The sequence below is a fragment of the Nannospalax galili genome, unplaced genomic scaffold (genome assembly GCF_000622305.1).
Source record: "Nannospalax galili isolate Female #2095 unplaced genomic scaffold, S.galili_v1.0 scaffold408, whole genome shotgun sequence".
NCBI lineage: Eukaryota > Metazoa > Chordata > Mammalia > Rodentia > Spalacidae > Nannospalax > Nannospalax galili.
In genome coordinates, this window is record NW_008358662.1 from 467,903 (window position 1) to 490,352 (window position 22,450).

At 41.3% G+C, this 22,450-nt stretch overlaps 1 protein-coding gene across 4 annotated transcripts in view; it reads right to left on the bottom strand.

Annotated features, from left to right (window-relative positions):
• The window catches only part of Sap130 (Sin3A associated protein 130), an 81,609-nt gene that overhangs the window by 38,617 nt on the left and 20,542 nt on the right, over window positions 1-22,450 (bottom strand). For 3 of the 4 annotated variants that reach the window (XM_017795319.2, XM_017795318.2, XM_029558109.1), the window contains exons 8-14: window positions 15,790-15,937; window positions 15,504-15,594; window positions 15,195-15,299; window positions 11,044-11,185; window positions 7,596-7,717; window positions 4,266-4,568; window positions 668-845 (exon numbers count right to left, since the gene is read on the bottom strand). In XM_017795319.2, the coding sequence (XP_017650808.1) occupies window positions 668-845; window positions 4,266-4,568; window positions 7,596-7,717; window positions 11,044-11,185; window positions 15,195-15,299; window positions 15,504-15,594; window positions 15,790-15,937 (1,089 nt within the window). The remainder of the gene's footprint in view (window positions 1-667; window positions 846-4,265; window positions 4,569-7,595; window positions 7,718-11,043; window positions 11,186-15,194; window positions 15,300-15,503; window positions 15,595-15,789; window positions 15,938-22,450) is intronic. The other variant, XM_029558108.1, reaches the window with a different exon arrangement.

Consider the following 22,450-nt stretch of genomic DNA (forward strand, 5'->3'; position numbering starts at 1 on the left):
TATCTGACGAGTTTGTATTCATGCTCAGATGCCGAGGAGCTCAGAAGGTGGGCGACTGTGACCAGTGATAGTCATGTATATAGAGATTAGAAATGCATGTGAAAACGTCTCAATGTCAGTTGCCTTGGAATGAATTCTTCTGTATGAAAAAAAACAAAAACAAAAACAAAAACAAAACAAGTATTTTCTTGAAGTCCCTCAAATTAAGGTAAAGAATAAGAACAAATCATTCTGGAAGAACTCAAAGGAAAATAGCTTTAGATATTTAAGTGACGATAGAATTTATTCTCATAATTGTTTTAATAGCTTTTGTATAATCTTCATCGCTATTATGAGATATAAAATGTATTTATCAAATCTGTAATCATTATGCCAAAAAATCTGAATTACTGTAACATTTTGTATATTGTTAAAACTGTAACTTTAATTGTAAAAAAAAAATAAATAAATAAAAAATGCACCACTATGCCTGGTTTTGGAAGATTCTTAAATATCCTAGTCTGAGCAGGGCAAGGCTTACTGAGCAATTCTGTGGTTAAAGTGAGGAAATTTTGAAGTGTCAACAGAGATGAGATTAGGTTGTTTCATTAGATGTGAGAGAAGCTACTGTTTATACCAAGTATGTTCAGAACTAGAGGTGTCATTTGGCATTTCAGAGTCTACTCACCCATCTGTGGCTGGTTTCTTTCGGAGTATGCTTGGCCGAGGGGAGGAGCCCTGGGCTGGTGTGTTGGCGCTAGCGCTCTGACTGTGGGTCTGCACCACAGTTGTTGCTGCTGGAGCGGCACTGAATGGATTACTAATAGGGTTGGCTACAATTGTGGCTCCATCTGCTAACACCACTGCTGAAGGAGAGTAGGTGTGGACAAAAAGAGAAACAGAGGCAATGTTAGTGGACTGTCACATAAGACACACACAGTAACAACTAGACCATTGGCATTAGGTATCCATGTTATAAATGCCCCACACTTTAAGAGAATTAGGGCAGGTGGAGGTGTGACTCAGTGGTAGGGCACATAGCTATTATGTTTGAGACCTTGGGTTTGATCCCTAGTATCCTGATTTGCTTTCTGTTGCTGTGATAAAACACAGACCAAAACCAACTTGGGGAAGAAAGGATTTGTTTCATCCATGGCTTACAGTCCATCATTGAGGATAGCCAAGGCAGGAACTCAAGGCAAGAATCTGGAAGCAAGAACTGAAGCACCAGCTGATTGGCATCCAATGTCCCAGCAAAGCAAAGAAAGTTTCACTTCCACATATTATTTTTATTTTTAATTAAAAAAAAAATTTTAAAAATTTATGTTTATTTTATGTGTATACGTGTATTGCCTGCATGTAGGTAAGAACACCCATGCTGCCATGCCATGCCTGAGGAGGTAGAAGAGGCTGTCAGATCCCCTGGGACTGGAGTTATAGACAGTTGTTAGCTGCCATGTGGGTGCTGCGATACAAATCTGGGTCTTCTGCAAGAACAACCAGTGTTCTTAACCACTGAGCCATCTTTCCAGCCCTTCATGTTTTTTTTTTTTTGATACAGGGTCTCAATCACAGAGATTCACCTGCCTCTGCCTCCTGAGTACAGGTACTAAAGGTATGCATCACCACACCCAGCTCACAAATTTTTTTTTTTCTCATATTCTTAATTCAAATATATCACACAAATAGCCTTGCTAGGACTCTTAAATTTCACACAGAACTCTCACAAGCCAGGCCTCTATCTTTCATTTCTCTCAGCACAACTATTTCAAGCTCCCACAGCAATAGCTCATTAAGCTCTGAGAACTCAAAGGTTTTTTTTTTTTTTCCCAGCCCCAAAGTTCCAAATGCCTCCACAATCTCTCTGCCCTCCCCCAACATAAATCTATCACAGCAAAATTCCACATTCCTGGTACCAACTTCTGTCCTACTTTTTCTGTTGCTGTGATAAACACCACAATCAAAGGCAACCTGGGGGAGAAATGAGTTTATTCATCAGCTTATAGGTGACAGTCCATCATCAAGGGGAGCCAAGGCAGGAACCTGGATAATTAAAGGAGAGACCACTGAGGAACACTGCTTACTTGGCTTGCTTCCCCTGGCTTGTTCAGCTACCGTTCTTTATATAGTCCAGGCCTGCCTGCCCAGGGATGGCACTGCCCACAGTGGTCTAGACCCTCCTACATCAATTAGCAATCAAGAAAATGCCCCACAGACATGCCCCATAGGTCAATCTGAAGGAGGAAACTCCTCAAAATTAGCCATCATGCCTAGCAAGGCCAAAAAAAGGATAAGACATTTAAGAACCAGAATACAGTGCTCATTTTCCTACAAGGCCAGAGGGGAAGGTCACCAAAACTACCAACGAAGACCAATACCATTATCTTTTTGTTCCTTTACGATCACACTAATAAATGTGATATACCCAATACACAGAGGCACACAGTGTACCCATTCTACTAGCTAACCTTGGGCTTTTTATCACAATATTTACTATAATCATTACCGCAGAAATGGGAAAACTGACAGTCAGGAAAGCTAATAAAAGGAAGAGCTACCACAAGAGAGAAAACATGATCTCCTGGCTTGATAACATGATCCAAACACCCTTCAAGAAATACATTAAGGTAATTTCTGTGAAATAATATTTCTCTTTAGCCTTCAAAAATGTCCAGACTCCTGTCAATTTTTAGGAAAACAGTTATTTTAACTATACTCTTAAAAGCTAGCATCAAAATACTAGTGACCAGCTAGGCATGGTGGTGAACACCTTTAATCCTAGCCCTCAGGAAGCAGAGGCTAGCTAGGACTACATAGTGAGACTCTGATTTAAAACAATAGCCCCCCCCCAAAAAAAAACCCCCACCAAAAAACAAGAAAGCCAACTTAAAATACTAGTGATCATAAAACCATAACTGAAGATTACTCATGTGTGACAGTTATTGCTATAAAAATGGCAAATTTATAGGAATCACCAAAATCAATTTCCTAGCAAGAGCTATTAAAAGAGTATAACATCTTTCCAGGTGATCCATTATGGGCAAATTGTACCTCTATGATAGTCATTTACTTAAGGCTCTGCCAACATTTTATTTTAAATTCTAGATCTATATGGCAATTAAAATGTTAGTTAATATAAATGAGAATTTTTAAGATGACTATCCAAGCTGAAAAATAATCTTTTCTGTTCCTACCCCCCCCACAGACAGGATCTTGCTAGATAGCCCAGGCTGGCCTTCAACTTGAGATGATCCTCCTGAATCTGCTTCTCTAGTGTTGGGATTATATGTATGAGCTATATACTAGTGTTCCTCCTATCCTTTCCCTGCCCCCAAAGCAAATCCTGTGTAGGTAGGGCTGGCCCCAAATTTGCTATTCTCTTGCCTCAACCATCCAGAGATGAAATTACAGGTTTGTGCTACTACACCCTGTCTTTCTGAAAATACATCAAAGAAAATAGTTAATACTCCAAGCACAAGGAATCATTTCATTTTATATAATGCCTAGTTTACTCATATCTGCACAATGACAATACCAGGTAACATTAAAATTTTACAGCTTTGGAGCTGGGAGAGATGGCTCAGTGGTTAAGAGGACTGGTTGTTCTTACAGAAGACCCAGGTTTGAATCCCAGCACCCACATGGCAGCTAACCACCATCCATAACTCTAGTTCAAGGGGATCCAACTCCTTCTTCTGTCTGCCACGGGCATTGCATGACATGGGCGCACTTACATGCAGGTATAACACTTATACACACAAAATAAAAATAAATAAATAAATAAAAAGAGAGATTTTACATACAACTCAAAAGAAAATGGAAAACAGAGTGGGAACACTACTTATTATGGTAGCTCTAACTCCTTTTGAGTTTTTATAGAACTCTTTACCCTGAGTGTAAATGCAGATTAGGCTGTCCACACATGCCATTTCTAATGTTTACAATGAACTTGTAAAGTAAGCTCTAAGCAACTCATCTTACAAATACAAAACTAAGGTCTGGAGGAATTATCCAAGGCCACAAAGCCAGAAAGTGGCAGGGCCAAGATTAAAACCCAGGTGTACTTTTTCCATGCAGAGAGTTAAATTTACTTATTTACTTTTAACTCTTAAAATTACTTTTTACTCATTTATTCGTACCCAAGAGGAGAATTTGAGGGAGTGATTTTTCTCCTTCAACCACGTGGGTCCTGAGGATTGAACTCAGGTTGTTTGACTTGGTGGTAAGCACTTTTACCTGCTAAGCCATACAGCTGGCTTCTTTTTTTCACCAAAGAGTTAATTTACCTGAGGTCTTTCCTTCAGGCTGTGGCTGCTGGGTGCCCATTGTTGCCGGCTGAAGCCCCTGTGTACTGATTGGGGCTGCTGAGTGGATTCCCTGTGTGCCAATTGGTGCCGGCTGGATCCCTGGTGTCCCAATGGGAGCTGGTTGGATTCCCTGGGTACTGATGGGTGCTGGCTGGATCCCTTGGATATGTCGAGCATGAGAAGCGTCCACTGTCATCAACTGCATGGGGTTCAAGTGGACTGTAGATGCTACCCCCACACCAGTCTGAGCTGTGATGGTGGAGTTTGGAGCCTGAGCTGAAACTGAAAATGATGCAAAAGGTCAGTTCCACAAATGAAGAAAAGTGATAAAATTAATTAGACACAGTCCACACATCGAAGAAAGATGATAAAACGAACAGTTTTCTCACTATGTAAGCTTAGTCTAAATCCTTGGCTTAAAAAACGAAACACAGAGCTGGGTTTGGTGGTGCATGCCTTTAAGCCCAGCACTTAGGAGGCAGACAGAGCTGGATCTCTGTGAGATCAAGGCCAGCCTGGTCTACATAGCGAGTTCCAGGCCAGATAGGTCTACAGGGAGACTCTGTCTTAAAAAGACCAAGACCAAAACTAAAACAAACAAAAAATCCACAAAAAACCCAGAACAAAACCAAAAACAAACTATGGGGTTGGCGGTATTAGTGACAGAGCACTTTTACATAGTGTAGTGGTTTGAATGAGCAATGTTACCACAGGCTCAGATATTTGATCAATTGGTCCCTAGGTGGTGGTGCTGTCTGGGGAGGTTTAGGAAGTATAGCCTTGCTAGAGGAAGTGTGTCACTGGGGGTGGTCTCTGAGAGTCCACAGCCTCACTCCACTTCTAGTTCATGATGTCTTTGTGTTGGTGGCTCAGAAGTGCTCTCTCAGCTTCCTGCTCTGACTGCCTGTTGCCAGGCCTCCCCAGGTATTATGGACTCTTCCTCAGGAACAGTAAGCCAAAATAAACTTTTTCTTCTATAAGATGCTCTTGGTCATGGTATTTTATCACAGCAAAACAACAAACAAACAAAAAACTAATACACCTAGAATGTACTAGGCTCAGGGTTCAATCCTCAGCTGCTACTTAAATTGCTTCTTAAAACTCTTAAAACTATCTACTGGGGATTGCTTTCCCTTTCATTGCCTACCAATCTGACATAGTCTTTCTGCAAATTGTCAGAAATACATTAAAATTAGCTAGGCTCATGTCTACAATCCCAGCATAGAGGAGAATGAAGCAGGAGGTTGTGAGTTTGAGGCTAGCCTGGTCTTCATAGTGAGTTCTAAAACAGCTTGGACTAGAGTGTAAGAATCTGTCTCATAAAGGGTACATTTTAATCTGTTAATTATAAATATTAGCTAGACAACTGTGCTAAAAAATTAATATAAAACTTCTGAAACAAACCATGGGTACCAGCTCAAACAATCTGCTTTAACTGGCAAAACCACTACTATAGGCCCTTCTGAAATCTAGTAGGTAGGTCAGAGTCCCAATGGCTCATACCTGCTGGAGATAAAGAGAAGGATCTCTTTACCTACAATGCAATTCTACCTACTGATTCAAAACAAAAGCAGAATTCCTTACTATTTGAGAAAATAAAATAAAATACAAATTATTATTCTTAGGGCTAAGAATGTAGAGTTCAGTAGTAGAGTACTTGAATAGCATGTGAAAGGCCCTGGGTTACAGTCCCAGCACCACATATGCAAAAAGGCTAATCTTATCAGTCATCAGAGCAATCAAGGTAGGAACTCAGTTCTAAAACTATTAAATGTTTTTAAATGCTTGAAATTTTAGGCCAGCATTGGTTAATGGGAATATAAAGTCACATGCAATTTTCAATTTTTCAGTAACCATATTAGAAAAATAAAAGAGGGGTCTGGAGAGATGGATGGCTCAGTGGTTAAGAGCATTTGTTTCTCTTGCAGAGGACCCCTAGTTTGTTTCCCAGTACCCATGTTGGGAGGCTCAAAGCTGCCTGACTCTAGCTCTGTGGGAACCTACATTCATGAGTCAGTTCTCTTCTTCCACCACATATGGGTCCTGTGGATTGAAGTCAGTTTGTCAAGCTTGGCAGTGTTTTTTGTTTTTTGAGACAAGGTCTGCTGTATCCCAGGCTGGCCTCAAACTTGCTATCTAGCTGAGGATGACCATGAACTTTTGATGCCCCTGCCTCTACCTCTTTAGTGCTGGGATTACTGGCATATAGCATGATGCTCAGTTTATGCATAGCTAGGGACCAAAGTCAGGGCTTTGTGCATGCTAGGGAAGCATTCAACCAGCTGAGCTACATCCTTAGCCCTAAAAATGTTTTTGGACAGGGTCATGCAAAGAACCTGATCTTGAATTTGTGATCCCCTTGCCTCAGCTTCCTGAGTGCTGGAATTTGCAGACATATATCCCCCTACACTTGAATCACAATCTGGTAAAGGCTTTCTGGTTCTGAAAAAAATTATACAAACTCAAAGTTATGAATTTTTTTTTAGGGCTGGGAGATGGTTCAGCAGTCAAGAGTACTTAGTACTCTATTAGAGGGCCAGAATTGGGATCCCAGTATCCACACTGGGTGGCTGACTCATTTGTGACTCCAGCTCCAAGGGATTTGATGCCCCTATCTGACCTCCATGGGTATCCATAAAATAAAATGAAGAAGAATTTCTTCTGGAATAGCCAAAAGCTCAGTATTTACAAATCAAGTTGGTGAGACCTAAACATACTAGGACTAAAATAAAAATACAACAGGTGCTCTACAAACCAACAAAATCCCTGTAAGATTACATAGTTTTATTCATAGAAACTGCCATTTTAACAAAATTAACATGATTAGTAACAAAAATTACCAACATGATTATTTAAAAATTTTTTTCATTTATTATTTTTATTTTGTGTGTATGAGTGTTATGCCTGCATGTAGGTAAGTGCACCTGTGTTGTGCAATGCCCGCGGAGGACAGAGAGGCTGTTGGATCTCCTGGAACTGGAGTTATGGACAGCTGTTAGCTGCAATGTGGGTGCTGGGATTCGAACCCAGGTCTTCTGCAAGAACAGTCAGTGTTCTTAACTGCTGAGCCATCTCTCCAGCCTGCCAACGTGAATTATTCTAAGGACAGGCTAAAACCATCCAAATACCACTAACATCCCTAACACAGATCATAAAGACAGCTCACAAAGATTAAAGGCTAGTCTTTTCTGAATCTGGGAAGAAGCTGGAATAATTATACCTCCTTTCAGAAATACTCTGATCAATTTTTTTCTCATTGCTGACAATAATGACAATGTATGAAGTCATCTTAGAAGTGAGGGTTCATACCTGGGTACTGTCGGATAGTGGACACGGAACTGGTGATAGGGGTGTAGGTGTGTGCAGCCAGCGGGTATGCAGAAGGTGGGTAAGTTGGCAAAAAGTACTGGAATTGAACAGGAACTGATGGTCTAGAATACAGGAGATTATATGAAACAAGTTATTTTCTTCTTTCAATTCAAACAAAAGTACTGGAACTGAACAGGAACCGATGGTCTAGAAACACAGGAGATTATATGAAACAAGTTATTTTCTTCTTTCAATTCAAATGATATTATCCTCCAGATCCTCTTGACATCATTCACAATGCTATTATCAGCATCTCCCAAACCGTGTCTCATCTTTACATCACAGGAAAAACCAAGAAACTGTAAACAAGTAAATGATTACTACCTATGTCAATACATGCAAAAAAAAAAAAAAGGTTAATATTTTATGGATGATTTTTGAGAGAAATACTAAAACAAACTACGAAATCCTAGTAGTCAGGAATTGGAGGTGGGAGGATCATTTGAACCAGAGTTTGAGATCAGCCTGGGCAACATAGTAAGACCCTTTACTCATACTCTGTACACAAAAGCCTCCTTGCTTAATTCCACTTGAAATACACAAAGCTTATATTGTTTTTACAGGAAAATTTAATGAAATAGATGTAAAACAGAAAATCATAATTTCATACAAACCAATTCAGAGACTAGAAAATATGAGATCCAACTCGTTTTTTAACTTAATATAGTCTTGATACCAAAAAAGATGATAAAAGATGATAGGGATCGGAGAGATGGCTCAGTGGTTCGGTTCCCAGCACATGATGGATAACAACCATTCATAACTCCAGTTCTAGGGGATCTGATGCCCTCTTCTGATCTCCATGGGCACTGCATGACATGGGTGTACTCACATACATGCAGGCAATACATTCATACACATAAAATAATAAAATAGTGAGTTCCAGGCCAGCTGTGGCTACAGGGAGACCCTGTGTCAAAAAGACCGAAAAAAAAAAAAAAGGATACCTCTCATTCTCTATAATTAAGACACAAACATTCCTACATAAAACTGAATTGAAAAACAAAAAAACTGAATTGAGCACCACACAAACTAGATACACCATAATCAAAGTTTCTAACAAGAATGAGTCAACACCAGAATTTCTATTCATGCTCATATTTAAAAAAAATTCACAGAGAGCAACCATTTGAAATATTAAAAAGATTATCTATCTATCTATCTATCTATCTATCTATCTATCTATCTATCTACCTACCTACCTACCTACCTACCTATCTATCTCTAATAGCATTCTTAACTTTTCATGAAATGAAAGCCAAAAATAGGACTAGAAATTTCAGAATTCCCATTCAAGGCAGGAAAGAGACAAGGAAGCTCACCATCTTTACAAACACTGCACTGCAAGCTCTAGCTGCCTTCCCGAAAGAAATGAAAATGCAATGGCAATGAAAAGATGTTGCCAATCTGTAACAAACAAACACACAAACTTTCCTGCCTATGTGTACATAAAAATGTACACATCTACATAGGAAATCCAAGAAAATCCAAATGTTTAGAGCTAAAAAGTATGTTTAGCTAGGTAGATGGAAATAAACACTATATTAAAACCATACCATTCCTGTAGGAGTCACACTGTGGGGAAGGAATACAAATATGGATTGGGGCTGAACTGGAGGCATTAGCATGTACTCAAATATCCTAGTTTAAAAATACTACCACCTTCTGACTATCTGCAGCAAGGGCACAGAAGAATGACAATCACAAAGTTACAGTAATGCTTACATGCAGGTCTCTAAATAATCAAAGGCCCCTTGGAAAATAAGCAGATTTCTGGGCTCAGTAAGATGTGGGGTGTGTTGTGATGGAAAAATAAGAAGGGGCTAGAATGGAAGGGAAACACATGGAAATGGTCTTAAGGGGCCCCCAAGGGAGACCACTTAAACTCCAAAATGGATGACAGCAAAGAGTAAAAGCCTTTTTAAAAGAGCAATACATTCCTAGGCTGGGTGTGGTGGCGCGCGCCTGTAGTCCCAGCACTTGGGAGGCAGAGGCAGGCGGGTCTCTGTGAGTTCAAGGCTAGCCAACTCTACAGAGCGAGTTCCCAGGCCAGCTGGGGCTACAGGGAGACTGTTTCAAAAAGATGGGGGTATGGGGGGGTGTGGGTGGATAAATTCCTATGATGCTAATGAATGAAACCAAATCTGTATGTGCAGGCTGATCAAACACACACACACACCTTTAATCCCATCACTCTGGGTCCAGAGGCAGGTAGGTTTCTGTGAGATCAAGACAAGCCTGGTCTATGTACTTACTGAGTTTCGGAACAGCTGATGCTATGAGGAGACCCTGTCTCAAAAAGACCTATGGGGCTGGAGAGATGGCTCAGTGGTTAAGCGCACTGGTTGATTTTCCAGAAGACCAGGGTTCAAATCCCAGTATCCACATGGTGGCTAACAGCCATCCATAACTCCAGTTCCAGAGAATCTGACATCCTCTTCTGTCCTCTGTGAGTATTGCACAACATAGGTGCACTTACGTACATGCAGGCATAACACTCGTGCACATAAACATAAAAAAGACCAAACCACACCAAACAAAATCCCCAAACCAAAAAACCAACCCCTAAAGCAAGCCCACAGTCTGGAACCCTTGGGGAATACTGGCTTTGCACATTCACTTCTGAATAAAATTTCTTGCTATTAAAAAAAAATTACACATACATATACACACACAAAACCACCACTACCACCACCAAAAAAACAGCATCACCAACAAAAAAAACAAGTATTTCCATATAGATTATTCACAAAAGAAAAAAAATATGTGCCTTTTCAATAGACAAAGATCACCGAACATCACCTTCATTAACTAATTGTTAACCTACTAAATCAGGACAAATAGCTAGCAGATGCTTTCTGATGCTGAGTACTCATGGATACAAGGTTATAATCTTACAATCTGTACTTTAAAATGGTTTAAAAAGGGTCTGGAGAGATGGCTCAGCAATTAAGAATACTGCCTGCTTCTGCAGAGGACTAGGGTTCAGTTCCCAGCACCCATAAGGAGGCTAACAATGGTGGATAACTCCAGTTCCAGGGAATCTGATGCCCTCTTCTGGTCCCTGCAGGCACTGCATGGTATACTTAATATATATGCAGGCAAAACACTCATACACATAAAATGGAAGAAAGTGAAAAAAAATCCAAACCTGAAAACAAAAAAAAAAAAACATACCAAAGAAATGGATCCTAGGAGAACATCTATCAGAAGAACAATGGTTTAATAAAAACATTACATTTTCATAACACTAAAATAGAATACATGTGTTATTTTCAGGGGGAAATATGAAAAATATATACATGCTATATTTGTGAGACATTCTGTTTTATGGAAAATTCAAAACAAGAACACAACAGATCAAAGTAATTGGCACATTGCCTCCTACCTGTTGTCACTTCGGGTTTCCATGGCCACAGGATTTGGAGAGGCCCTATGTCCTGAAATGGGAATCAGGCTGCTCCTCTCTGCAGGGTAATCAGGCTGGATCCGAGGAGAAGTGTGTGTGATCTGCTGTGGCACCACCTTAGCTACAAACAATAGTGCACCAATTCTATTACTACTCATGGCCTGTCCCTGGCAAGCCAAACATAGCTAGCAATATTTTTACAAATGCGAAGTTTATTATTATTTATGTGTGTATCATGTGCATGTGTGGGCACATGTACCATTGTGAACATGTGGAGGTCAGCCAACAACTCTGTGGTGTCAGTTCTCTCTTTCCATCTTTATGTGGGTTCTGGGGATCAAACCTGTCAGGCTTGTGTGGCGAGCATCTTTACTAGCTGTGCCATCTTGCTAGCCCCAAATGTAGACTTTTTTTTTTTTTTTTTGGTCTTTTGAGACAGGGTCTCCCAGTAGCCCCAGCTGGCCTGGAACTATGTAGACCAAGGTGGCCTTGAACTCACAGAGATCCGCCTTCCTCTGCCTCCCAAGTGTTGGGACTACGGGCATGTGCCACCACACCCAGACAAATGTAAACAGTTTTAAAAGCCAAGATTTGGCATTGGTACACACCTGCAATTTGGCACCCTGGAGGCAGACGATGGAGGATTTTGAGATCAAAGCTAGCTAGGGCTATAAGGCAAGATGCTATCTCAACAACACACAACACTAGAACCAAAATCAACCAACCAAGAAAAACAAGCAAAACAAGAAATAAGAGTACAAAAGGTTCAACTAAGTTATTTCAATCTACTTACATTGTTATTTGTCAAAGGGAGATTAAAACAAGTTCAGCAAACATGCCTTTTAGCTTTTGGAGGGCTCCCAAGAGTGAACTAACAAGATAAAATCAGAGGCTGGGGAGACTGATTGCTGAGCAAGCTTGAGGACCTGAGTCTGAGTCTCAGAATCAATGTAAAAAAGCTGAGCAGGGTAGGCCAAGCTTGTAATTCCAGCAATTGAGGAGCAGAGACAAGAGGATCCCTGGGTCTTGCTGACCAGCTAGCCTAGCCTACTTGGAAATAGCGCTCGTTGTCTAGCCTCCTCTTCCATTTCGAAGCCTCAGCAGGTCCACTAAGGCACCAAGGCTAACGGTGATGGGGACAGCACTGCAGAGTTGTAGAATCTCTGTCTTTTGTCTCCTGAAGACCACATCTAGATCTACTACTTTCTAACCCCCAAAGTTGGTATTTTACAACAAGCAGATCAGATCATCACCTCTTAGAATATAAGGGATTAAAGAAATAGGGATAGGCTGGCTGGCCAGCAAGCTCTGGGATCTACCTGTTTCTACCTTCCCAGCACTGGGATTACAAGTGTGTGCTAACACACCAGACTCCCTAACACAGGTTCTGGGAACTGAACCCAGGTCCTTGACTTAAAAAATAAGATGGGGCTTGTAAAATGGCTCAGATGGTAAAGGAGCTAGCCCCACAAGTCTGATAACCTGAGTTTGATCCTCAGATCCCACAAGGTAGAAGGAGTGAACTGAAAACACACACACACACACACACACACACGCACACAGATGTTACTGTATCCACAAACAAGTCAAGGTGAGCAGCAACCTGAGAAAGGTCAACAACAGTGTTCTCTCTGCTTAAAGACCTCCTGTGGGGCAAGCCCATACTTAAGTGCTGGTATGGCTTGCTTACCTACAAGAGGAATGGAGACTTCTATTACTCCACAAAAGTATCCTCAAGGTTTACTGAGGAGGCTGGGGAGCTGTAGTCTGTTTCATGTAAAAGGAAGAAAGAACAGCTCATATGGGGAACCGCACTTCTGTGTCAGGCCACCAGATTCCTGACAGTTTAGCACATCAGGGTATCTTCATAAAAAGCACTCTTTCTTCTAAAAATGCATTATGTTAAAAATAGTGCCACTTGTCTTCTATCATTGAGAGTAGAGAATAGTAAGATGACATATTCATCATAAAAAAACAAAACAGAAAACACTAGAAGCCAAAACCTGTGGCTCATGGGCCAGAGAGCAGTATTCTGGCGGCAAGGAGACACGTTCTAATGACCTCAGTAACTACTGTCCACAGACCAATTTATCCTCCTGCCTATTTCTGTATGGATTTAAGCTAAGAATGAATTTACATTAAAAATTTTTTTATTATTTTTATTTTCTGTGCATGCAGGTATTACCTGCAGGTATGTAAGTGCACCCATGTTTTGCAATGTCTGTGGGGGTCAGAAGAGGATGTCCCTAGAACTGGAGTTAAGGACGGTTGTCAGGTGCCATGTGGGTGCTGGGAATTGAACCCGGGCCCTCTGCAAGAACAGTCAGTGCTCTTAACTGCTGAGCCATCTCTCTAGCCCCAGGAATTTACATTTTTAAATGACCAAGGGAGCTGGGCATAGTGTGGAGCCTGTCTATAATCCCAGTCCTTAGGAGGCAGAGAAGCAGAGCAAGGAGGACTGTAAGATCACTGCCAGCCTGAGATACAGTGAAAACAGGTCTTTTTTTTTGGTCTTTTTGAGACAGGGTCTCCCTGTATCCCCAGCTGTCCTGGAATTCACTATGTTGACCAGGCTGGCATTGAACTCACAGAGATCCACCTGCCTCTGCCTCCTGAGTGCTGGGATTAAAGGTGTGCGCCACCATGCCTGCCGGCTACGTTTTTTTTTTCTTTTTGGTGTGTTTGAAACAGGGTCTCCCTGTAGTACCAGCTGGCTACCATGCCTGGAGAAAACATGTCTTAATAAAAAATTCAAAAGGTAAGTGGAAATGGTATGAAATTCAAATTTCTATGATCTTAAGAAGTGTCTTTTGATTATTGTTGAGACAGTGTTTCAGGTTGAATTCAAACATATGGCAAACCTCCTGCCTCAGCCTCCCAAATGTGCAAATTACAGGTCTGAGCATCACACTCAGCTCCTAAGTAATGTTTTATTGGAACAGTCATTCCCATTCGTCTACATGTGGTCCATGGCAGCTTTTAGGACACAAAAGGAGCCACAAAATTTTGGGACCAGATAGATGGCTCAATGGGTAAAGGAACCTGCCACCAAGCCTGATGATCTCTAGGATCCATATGGTGGAGGGAGAGAAACTACACTCCCAGGTTGCCTTTTGACTTCTGTGTGAGCACATGTGCATGTGCTTACAAAGCCTAAATTATATACTTACAGAAAAATAAGCCAATTCCTGCTCCTACTGACTAGCTGACAGAAATGTGCAATAGATTTTTAATATCTGAAGTATACAAACACTTCAAAAGGGAATAAGCAGAGTTTAGAAGTAGAGAACAGTTATGAAGCATCCTGGGGTAGCACTCAGATGAAATCTGAGGGTGAAAAGGATGGCTATGAAGCACCTTGGGGTAGCATGCAAATGAAAAAAAGGTGACCAACTCAAGTTTAGTGTTTTTCCCACTGCCACATCATTCAGAGAGTTTCGTGAACAGTCTCTCCTGCCGTTCTTTTCCAACTATGTCAGTCAAGTTAACTTCTTTCAATACAACATACAGGTGGGGTATGGTTTGATGATGAAAGAAGTCAAATGAAGACTGGCAACATGCACAGCAGAAAAAGGTACTTGCTACCAAGCCTGACAACCCGAGTTCGGTCCTTGGGGAGATGGTTTAGTTTAGGAAAGGTGCTTGCTTTGAAGCATGAGTGCCTGAGTTTGGATCCCCAGAACCCATATAAAAAGTTGGGCATAGTAGTGTGTTCCTATAATCCCAGCACTGGGGAGATGGCGACAGATCCCTGAGGATCACTGGCCGATCAGCCTAGCCTAAACAGGGAGCTCCAGGTTCAGTGAAGGACCTTGTGTCAAAAAATAAGGTGGAGAGTCATAGAAAACAGTACCCAATGTCAGCCTGACCTACACACACACACACACATGTATTTGCACAGATACACACACACACCTGTACACAGGCCTGCATGCATGCACATATGCACACAATGAAAATGCACACACACATATACACACACAAATAATAAGTAAATAAATAAAAGTCAAATTCAGAGTTGTTTTGAAAATCAACAAGAGAACAATCCCATCACCTTTGACATGAAGGCGTGGTCCTATAGAGACTGAAAATTCCTCACAGGCTTCTGCATGAAAATGCGTAACACTTACCAACTGGGATATTTGAGGTGGTCACAGCAGTGGCATGGGATGAATGGGAGGGCATTGTCATGGTAACAATTGTACTTGTGGGAGCTTGTGTGTGCGACACAGATCCTGAAAAGAGGGTAAAAACGAAATGTTATAACAGCAATCTCTCTGCACACGTTATAGATTCTAAAAAAGCCTTGGAAGAGCTCTTGGGGGAAAGAAAAGTTTTTCTAGCCACCATATTCCTCTGAAGGTTAAAATGAAAAATTAACTTACCACTTCTGCCTTCATTTTGTCTGATACAGAGAAGAGCAGGATCAAATGACTTACCGGCTGTGGTTGCTGAAGGAAGGGTGTTGGTTGCCAAAATAGGTGCTACTGTAGCTGCAGCCACTGGTGTGCCAGTACTGAAGATGGTTTTCTGTTGGAGGGCCGGGGGGGGGGGGGGGGGGGGTGGTAAGGTGGTTGTGTTGACACAGTTATAAACAGAACACCTTCTATTCTATCCAGTCTAAAAGTGCTCACTAACTTCGTACTGCCAGGACTGTGGCAAGTTAGCATGATTCTAGCTTATTCCACGAAGAATCCCATAGGGGTTCTTCACCTCCGTTTTTACCTGAGCCATTGTGTGGAGCTGCTGTTTTGGTGTCCCTAATGCAGGATGAGATGGTAGTGTGATTCTTGTTGTTACATCACGGGACTGGGCAGGACGCTGGATACTAATGGCTGCAGATGGTGGATGCTGAATAGATAAAGTGGGCCGACTGCAAAGACAGAGAAGATAACTTTGTGACTTACAAGGTCTCCAAACACAATGAAGGTAGTCAAAGAATCTTGTCCTAGATAACAGCCACACAAATTGTGTTTATTCAGAGTTCTGCAGAATCTACAGCTAAAATAAGTTGGTCTTCAGTTTCACCACTGAAATAATTTTGCTTCAAAAGATATCAATACATACCATGAAATGAATAAATAAGTCCTTATTTAGGCATGATGTAGTAAACATTTTATAATAATTAAAACATTTTTTAGACATTTATTTGTGTATGTAGGTACATAGCCTACATGTCACAGAGTATATGGAGGTTAGAGGACAACTTATAGGAAGTCAGTTTTCTCCTTCCACCACGTGGACTCTGGAGATTGAACTTAGGTTGTCAGACTTAGATGCAAGCAACTTTAGCTGGTAAAACTATCTTGCTGGCTCACAATTTTTTTTAGTGCTGGAACCCAGGGCTTCATACATGCCACACAAACGCTGTATTGAGTTTTTTTTTTGATGGTGCTAAGGATTGAACCCAGGTGTTTTTAACATGCTTGGCAAGTGCTTTACCATCAGTTATATCTGAGGCCCTTGGTTTTTTGAGACAAAATCTAACTCTGCAATTCAGACTGGCCTTGAACTTGAGATCCACTACCCTCTGCCTCCAAAGTGCTAGGATTCTGAGTGTGCTCCACTACACTTAGTGATATTTGAATGAGCATTTCGTAATTACACTTCACTCTGTGGAAAAATCTGAAGATATACAATGAGGTTCTCATATAATGAATTTTGATTAAGTTTACTAAAAATAAAGATTACAGACAACCATGACTAGTTTGTGACTTGAAGCACTGACTTTCTCTCAAGTTTTATAGCATTCCTTACCAGATGCAAGAACATCCTTTATAAAAAATATTTTATTATTTTTATGTAGGAGTATATTGCCTGCTTGTTTGTACCCATGTCATGAAATGCCCTTGGAGGTCAGAAGAGGGCACTGAATTCCTCTAGAACTGGAGTTATGGATGGCTGTTAGCCACCATGTGAGTGCCTGGGATCAAACTTGGGTCCTCTACAAAAGCAGTCAGCGCTTTTAACTGCTAAGCCATCTCTCCAGCCCAGAACATACTTGTTTATTTTTCGGTCTTTTTGAGACAGGGTCTCCCTGTAGACTCGGCTGGCCCAGAGCTCGTTATGTAGACCAGGCTGGCCTTGAACTCAGAGATCTGCCTGCCTCTGCTTCCCAGGTGCCGGGATTAAAGGTGTGTGCCACCACACCTGGCTGATTTTTTTGAGGATTTCATACAATGTGTTTTGATCATATTTAGGTCCTTTCTCCCAGCCCACCCTCATCCCACTATTCCCCAACACTTCATATCTTTTTTAAAAAAACAATTATTTTTATTTTATGTATATGAGTGCTTTGCTTGCATGTGTGTAAGTGTAAGCCATGCAATACTCATGGAGGTCAGAAGAGGGCATCAAATTTCCCTGGAACTGGGTTGTTAGCCCCCATGTGGGTGCTGGGAACCGAACCTGGGTCCTTTGCAAGAGCAGCCAGTGCTCTAACTGCTTTTCTGAGCCATCTCACCAGCCCCCCAACTACAACTACATATCCTTTACTATTATTTTTTAAGGTCTATCGAGTCTAATTTGTGTTCCCCAAATGCTCCTGGGTGTTAGTCCATCCCCCGGACCACTCCCATCCATGTTAGGTTTTCATCTGGTTTGGGCTTGTGCAGGCTTGAGATAGCAGTCACCAGTGCTATGAGTCTTACCATGTAACCCTGCCTCTCCTGGAACTTGCTATATAGACCCGACTGGTCTGGAACTTACAGAGATCAGCCAGCTTTTGCCACCTCAGTGCTGGGATTGAAGGTGTGCACCACCAAGCCCAGCTTGAAGAACATCCTTGAAATATGAACTTGCAGTTGACTGACCAATGAATTGAGAGGGTTATAAACTGCATGCCAGGTTCATTAGAAGAAAGCTATGCAAAGCGTCCACAATGGCAAAAACAAAACGAAACAGACAAATAAACTCAACCAAAGTTGGCTTCTCAAATAGGGTTTAATCTCAGCACTTGGGAGGCAGAGGCAGAGGCAGGCAGATCTCTGTGAGTTCAAGGCCAGCCTGGTCTACAAAGTGAGTTCCAGGCCAGCTGGAGCTACAGGGAGACCCTGTCTCAAAAAAACCAAAAAAAAAAAAAAAAAAACAAAAAAAAAAAAAAAAAAACAAATACAGCCTATGAACTACTTAATAAATAGTGGTGGGATCCCAGCATGGTGGTGTGTAACTATAATTCCAGCACTCATGAGGTTGGGCCAGAAGAATCATTGAATCATTTGTACTCAGTTCAAGACAAGCCTGAGCAACACAGTAAACCTCCATCTTAAAAATAAATGAATTAGGGCTGGAGGGATAGCAGAGCTGTTAAAGGCTAAGGCTAAAAACCAAAACATGTAAATGAACAAGTGCTGGGTATAGTGGTGCAAGCCTTTAATCCCAGGACTTGGGAGGTAGAGGCAGGTGGATCTCTGTGAGTTCCAGATCAGCCTCGTCTACATAACGAGTTTCAGGCCAGCTTCGGGGGGAGGGGGTGTGTGTGTGTCATCCTGTCTCAAAATAAAAATAAAAGCAAAACAACAAAAATGAACAAACAAACAAACATATTAGAAACACTATGTGGGGGCTGGAGAGATGGCTCAGTGGTTAAGAGCAATAGCTGCTCTTGCAGAGGACCCAGGTTCAGGATTCCAGTATCCACATGGGGGGTAACTCCAGTTCCAGAGGATCACATGCCCTCTTCTGGCCTCCACAGGCATTTTATGTATGGGTGCACTTACATACATGCACATAAAACACTCATACACAAAAAATAAAAATAAACCAACTTTTGAAAAAGATTATGTTGCCATTTGAAAAAAATAAAATTAGATCCATATGTCATGCAGTCCACCAGGATAAATACTAAAAGAATGAAAGACTTGAGGCAACTAAAAATGTAAATGAAGAAAAAAATGGGATAATTCTTTTATCAAGCTGGAATGGAGGAACCTACATAGTGGAAGGAGAGTACCAATTACCATAAGTTGATCTCTGACCTCCATATGTGTCTGTGGCGTGCACACATATAATACATGGAATAAAAGATACCTATTCTGGGGCTGGAGAGATGACTCAGCAGTTAAGAGCACTGGCTGCTCTTGCAGAGGACCTGGGTTCAGTTCCCACACCTACATGGTGGCTAACAACTATCCATAACTTCAGTTCCAAGGGATCTGACACCCTCTTCTGATCTCCACGGGCACTGTACAGCATGGGTGCACTTACACACAAGCAGGCAATACACTCATACACATTAAAAAAAGAATATACCTATTCTCTTTCTCCCTCTTTATCATTATTATTCTGAGGTAGTGTCTCAGTTTGTTGCCCATATTGAACTCAAATTCCCTGGCATAAGTGATCCTCTAGCTTCAACCTCCCAAGTGCTGGGATTAAGGAACATATCACCATTTTCAACTCATTCTCACTTTTAAAATTTTATGTGTATGAGTGCTATACCTGCATGTATCTAGGTGCACCTGTGTCATGGAATGCCCGTGGAGGACAGAAGAGTGCGTTAGATCCCCTGGAATTGGAGTTGTCACCATGTAGGTGCTGGAATTCAAACCTGGGTCCCCTGCAAGAACAGTCAGTGCTCTTAACTGCTGACCCATCTTTCCAGCCCCTCAACTCATTCTCATTCTTAAAAAGAGAAGCTGGGTATAGTAGACACCTGTAATCCCAGCAGTTTGAAGGTAGAGGCAGGAAGATCAAGCCATTTTGGCTACATAAAGAATTTGAAGTCATTTGGACTACATTAAACAAATACACAAGCAAACAAAGGAAAAAAGAAATACATTAATTTTAAGTATACATACTTATAACATCAGTACTTTGGAGGCTGGGGCAAGAGGACAGTGCTTGAAACTAGCCTCAAATTGCATAGAAACAAAGCAAAAAATATTTAAAGTAAGGTGTGGTGGTTCATGCCTAGAATCCCAGCACTTGGGAGGCTGAGGTAGGAGGATCATAGCATTCCAGGCTAGCCTCAACTACAGAATGGGAGACCCTATCTCAAACAACAACAATAGAGTTATTATTGTTTATCTATCAGATTTAGAAAATTTTAATGTAAACTGGTATAAACTCTAAGGTAGGCTTTTCTCTCTTTCTCTCTCAGTCTTTTTGAGACAGGGTCTCCCAGTAGCCCCAGCTGACCTGGAACTTGCTATTTAGACCAGGCTGGCCTTGAACTCACAGAGATCCTCCTGCCTCTGCCTCCCAATTAGATGGTAGCTATGAAAATTATGATCACCTAGTACCCCTGATCAATTTTGAGAATTTATGCTACAGATATTTTTGCATACATGCATAATGACACAAGTATAAGGTTATTTGCTGACATTATCTATGAAAAAAGGACTAGAAACACTTTGAATACATTTATATGTAAAGATAAAGAACTGTATTTAAATCTGACTATATTTATATACATAAACACTGCAAGAAAGATATCCAAAAAGCTGTGAATAGGTTGCCTTAGAAAGGCAAAGTGGGGCTGAGGATATAGATCAGTTGGTAGTGTGTTTGCCTAGTATCCATGAAGCCCTGGGTTCAATTCCCAGCACTACATAAACTGGGTGTGATGGTGCATATCTCCAGTTCTGACACTCGGGAAGTAAAGACAAGAGGATCACAAGTTCAAGGTCATTCTAAACTACATACTGAGTTTGAGACTAACTTGGGATATGAGATGACCCCCCTGCACCATCTTAAAAAAGAAAAAAAAAGAAGTAGCAGGGCTAGAGAAATGGTTCAGCAGCTAAGAGCACTTTTTTAAAAATATATTTTATTATTTTTATTTTATGTGCATTGCCAGTGCGTATGTAAGCGCATGTGTGTCATTAACTGCCCACAGGCGCCAGATCCCCTAGAAATGGAGTTACAGACAGTTGTTAGCTGCCATGTGTGTAAGCGCACGTGTGTTATGAACTGCCCACAGGCGCCAGATTCCCTGGAAATGGAGCTACAGACAGCTCTTAGCTGCCATGTGGGTGCTGGGAACAGAACCTAGGTTCTCTGCAAGAGCAGTAAGTGCTCTTAACAGCTGAGCCATCTCTCTAGCCCCACTTACAGCTCTTGCAGAGAACCTGGGTTCAGTTCCCAGTACCCACATGGCAGCTTACAACCAGCTATAACTTCAGTTCCAGGGTATCTGACATCATCTTTGGCCTCCAAATGGGTACCAGGCATGCACGTATTACACATATATACATGAAAGCAAAATGCTCATACCTATACAATAAAAATAAATAAATCTACTGCTGGGCATGGTGACACACACCTTTAATCCCAGCACTTGGGAAGCAGAGGCAGGCAGATCTCTGTGAGTTCAAGGCCAGCCTGGTCTACATAGTGAGTTCCAGGACAGCTGGAGCTACAGAGAGACCCTGTCTCAAAAAGACCAAAAAAAAAAAAAAAAAAAAAAAAAAAAAAAATTCTAAAACAACGATGAACACCACCCAAAAACTCAAAGGCAAAGGGTTTCACTTCCAAAATGGAAAAAAGGAACAATGGTTGCACCAAAAGGGCTGAGGCCATGTGCAGCCTATTTACTGCATGACCAATTACATCTGCAGTGTACTTAAAGTACACCTGTGAGGCCCTGGGCTCAATCTCCAGCATCAAAAAAAAAAAAAAAAAATCAATAATAACAATAAACTTACATCATTATCTGAAATACAGCGGAGGCCATTTGGTACCAGTGACATTTCCAAAGTGAGCATCTGCAGTGCCATGTGCTTCCCAAGCTGTGTGAACTGACTTACGGTATGGATTGTTCCATTCATAACCAGGTAGCCAGGAATCAGTCTTGTGAAGCTCAAAATATAAATAGCCACACCCCAATTTAGATCTGTTGATACTGTACCATTCTGAAGAAACACTGAAGAAAAACTGTCCTTGGAGGGGGGAAGAGGACGCATACTAACAATTAAGTTAGAGAAGAAGCATAGGGAGGTGGGAGATTGGGGGGGGGTCATAGGGGACAGTAAATGATTGGTATAGACCTTTTAATATTTTTACATTTTGGAACCATGTATATAAGTAGGAAGGTGGTTGGGGAAACCTATCAAGAATAGACGGCAACATGGGAGGGGCCATCTTTTTATGTAGCTTTGACTTTAAAAAACAGTTTTAGACAAACAAACCTAGCTACACGCTAAATTAGAATAAAGAAATAGTGGAAGGACACATGGCAAAAGGAAAGGAATGTGGGGAACGTGTGAATGTGCAGCAGAGAGTGATTGTTACTCCCACACCAGGCATGCACCACCACGCCTGGCTAAAAAACTAGTTTTAAAAGACCTAACATACATATAATTGGGTATTCCTTCAAAAACAAAATGTGCCAGGTGTGGTGGTGCATGCCATTAATCCCAGCACTTGGGAGGCAGAGGCAGGTGGA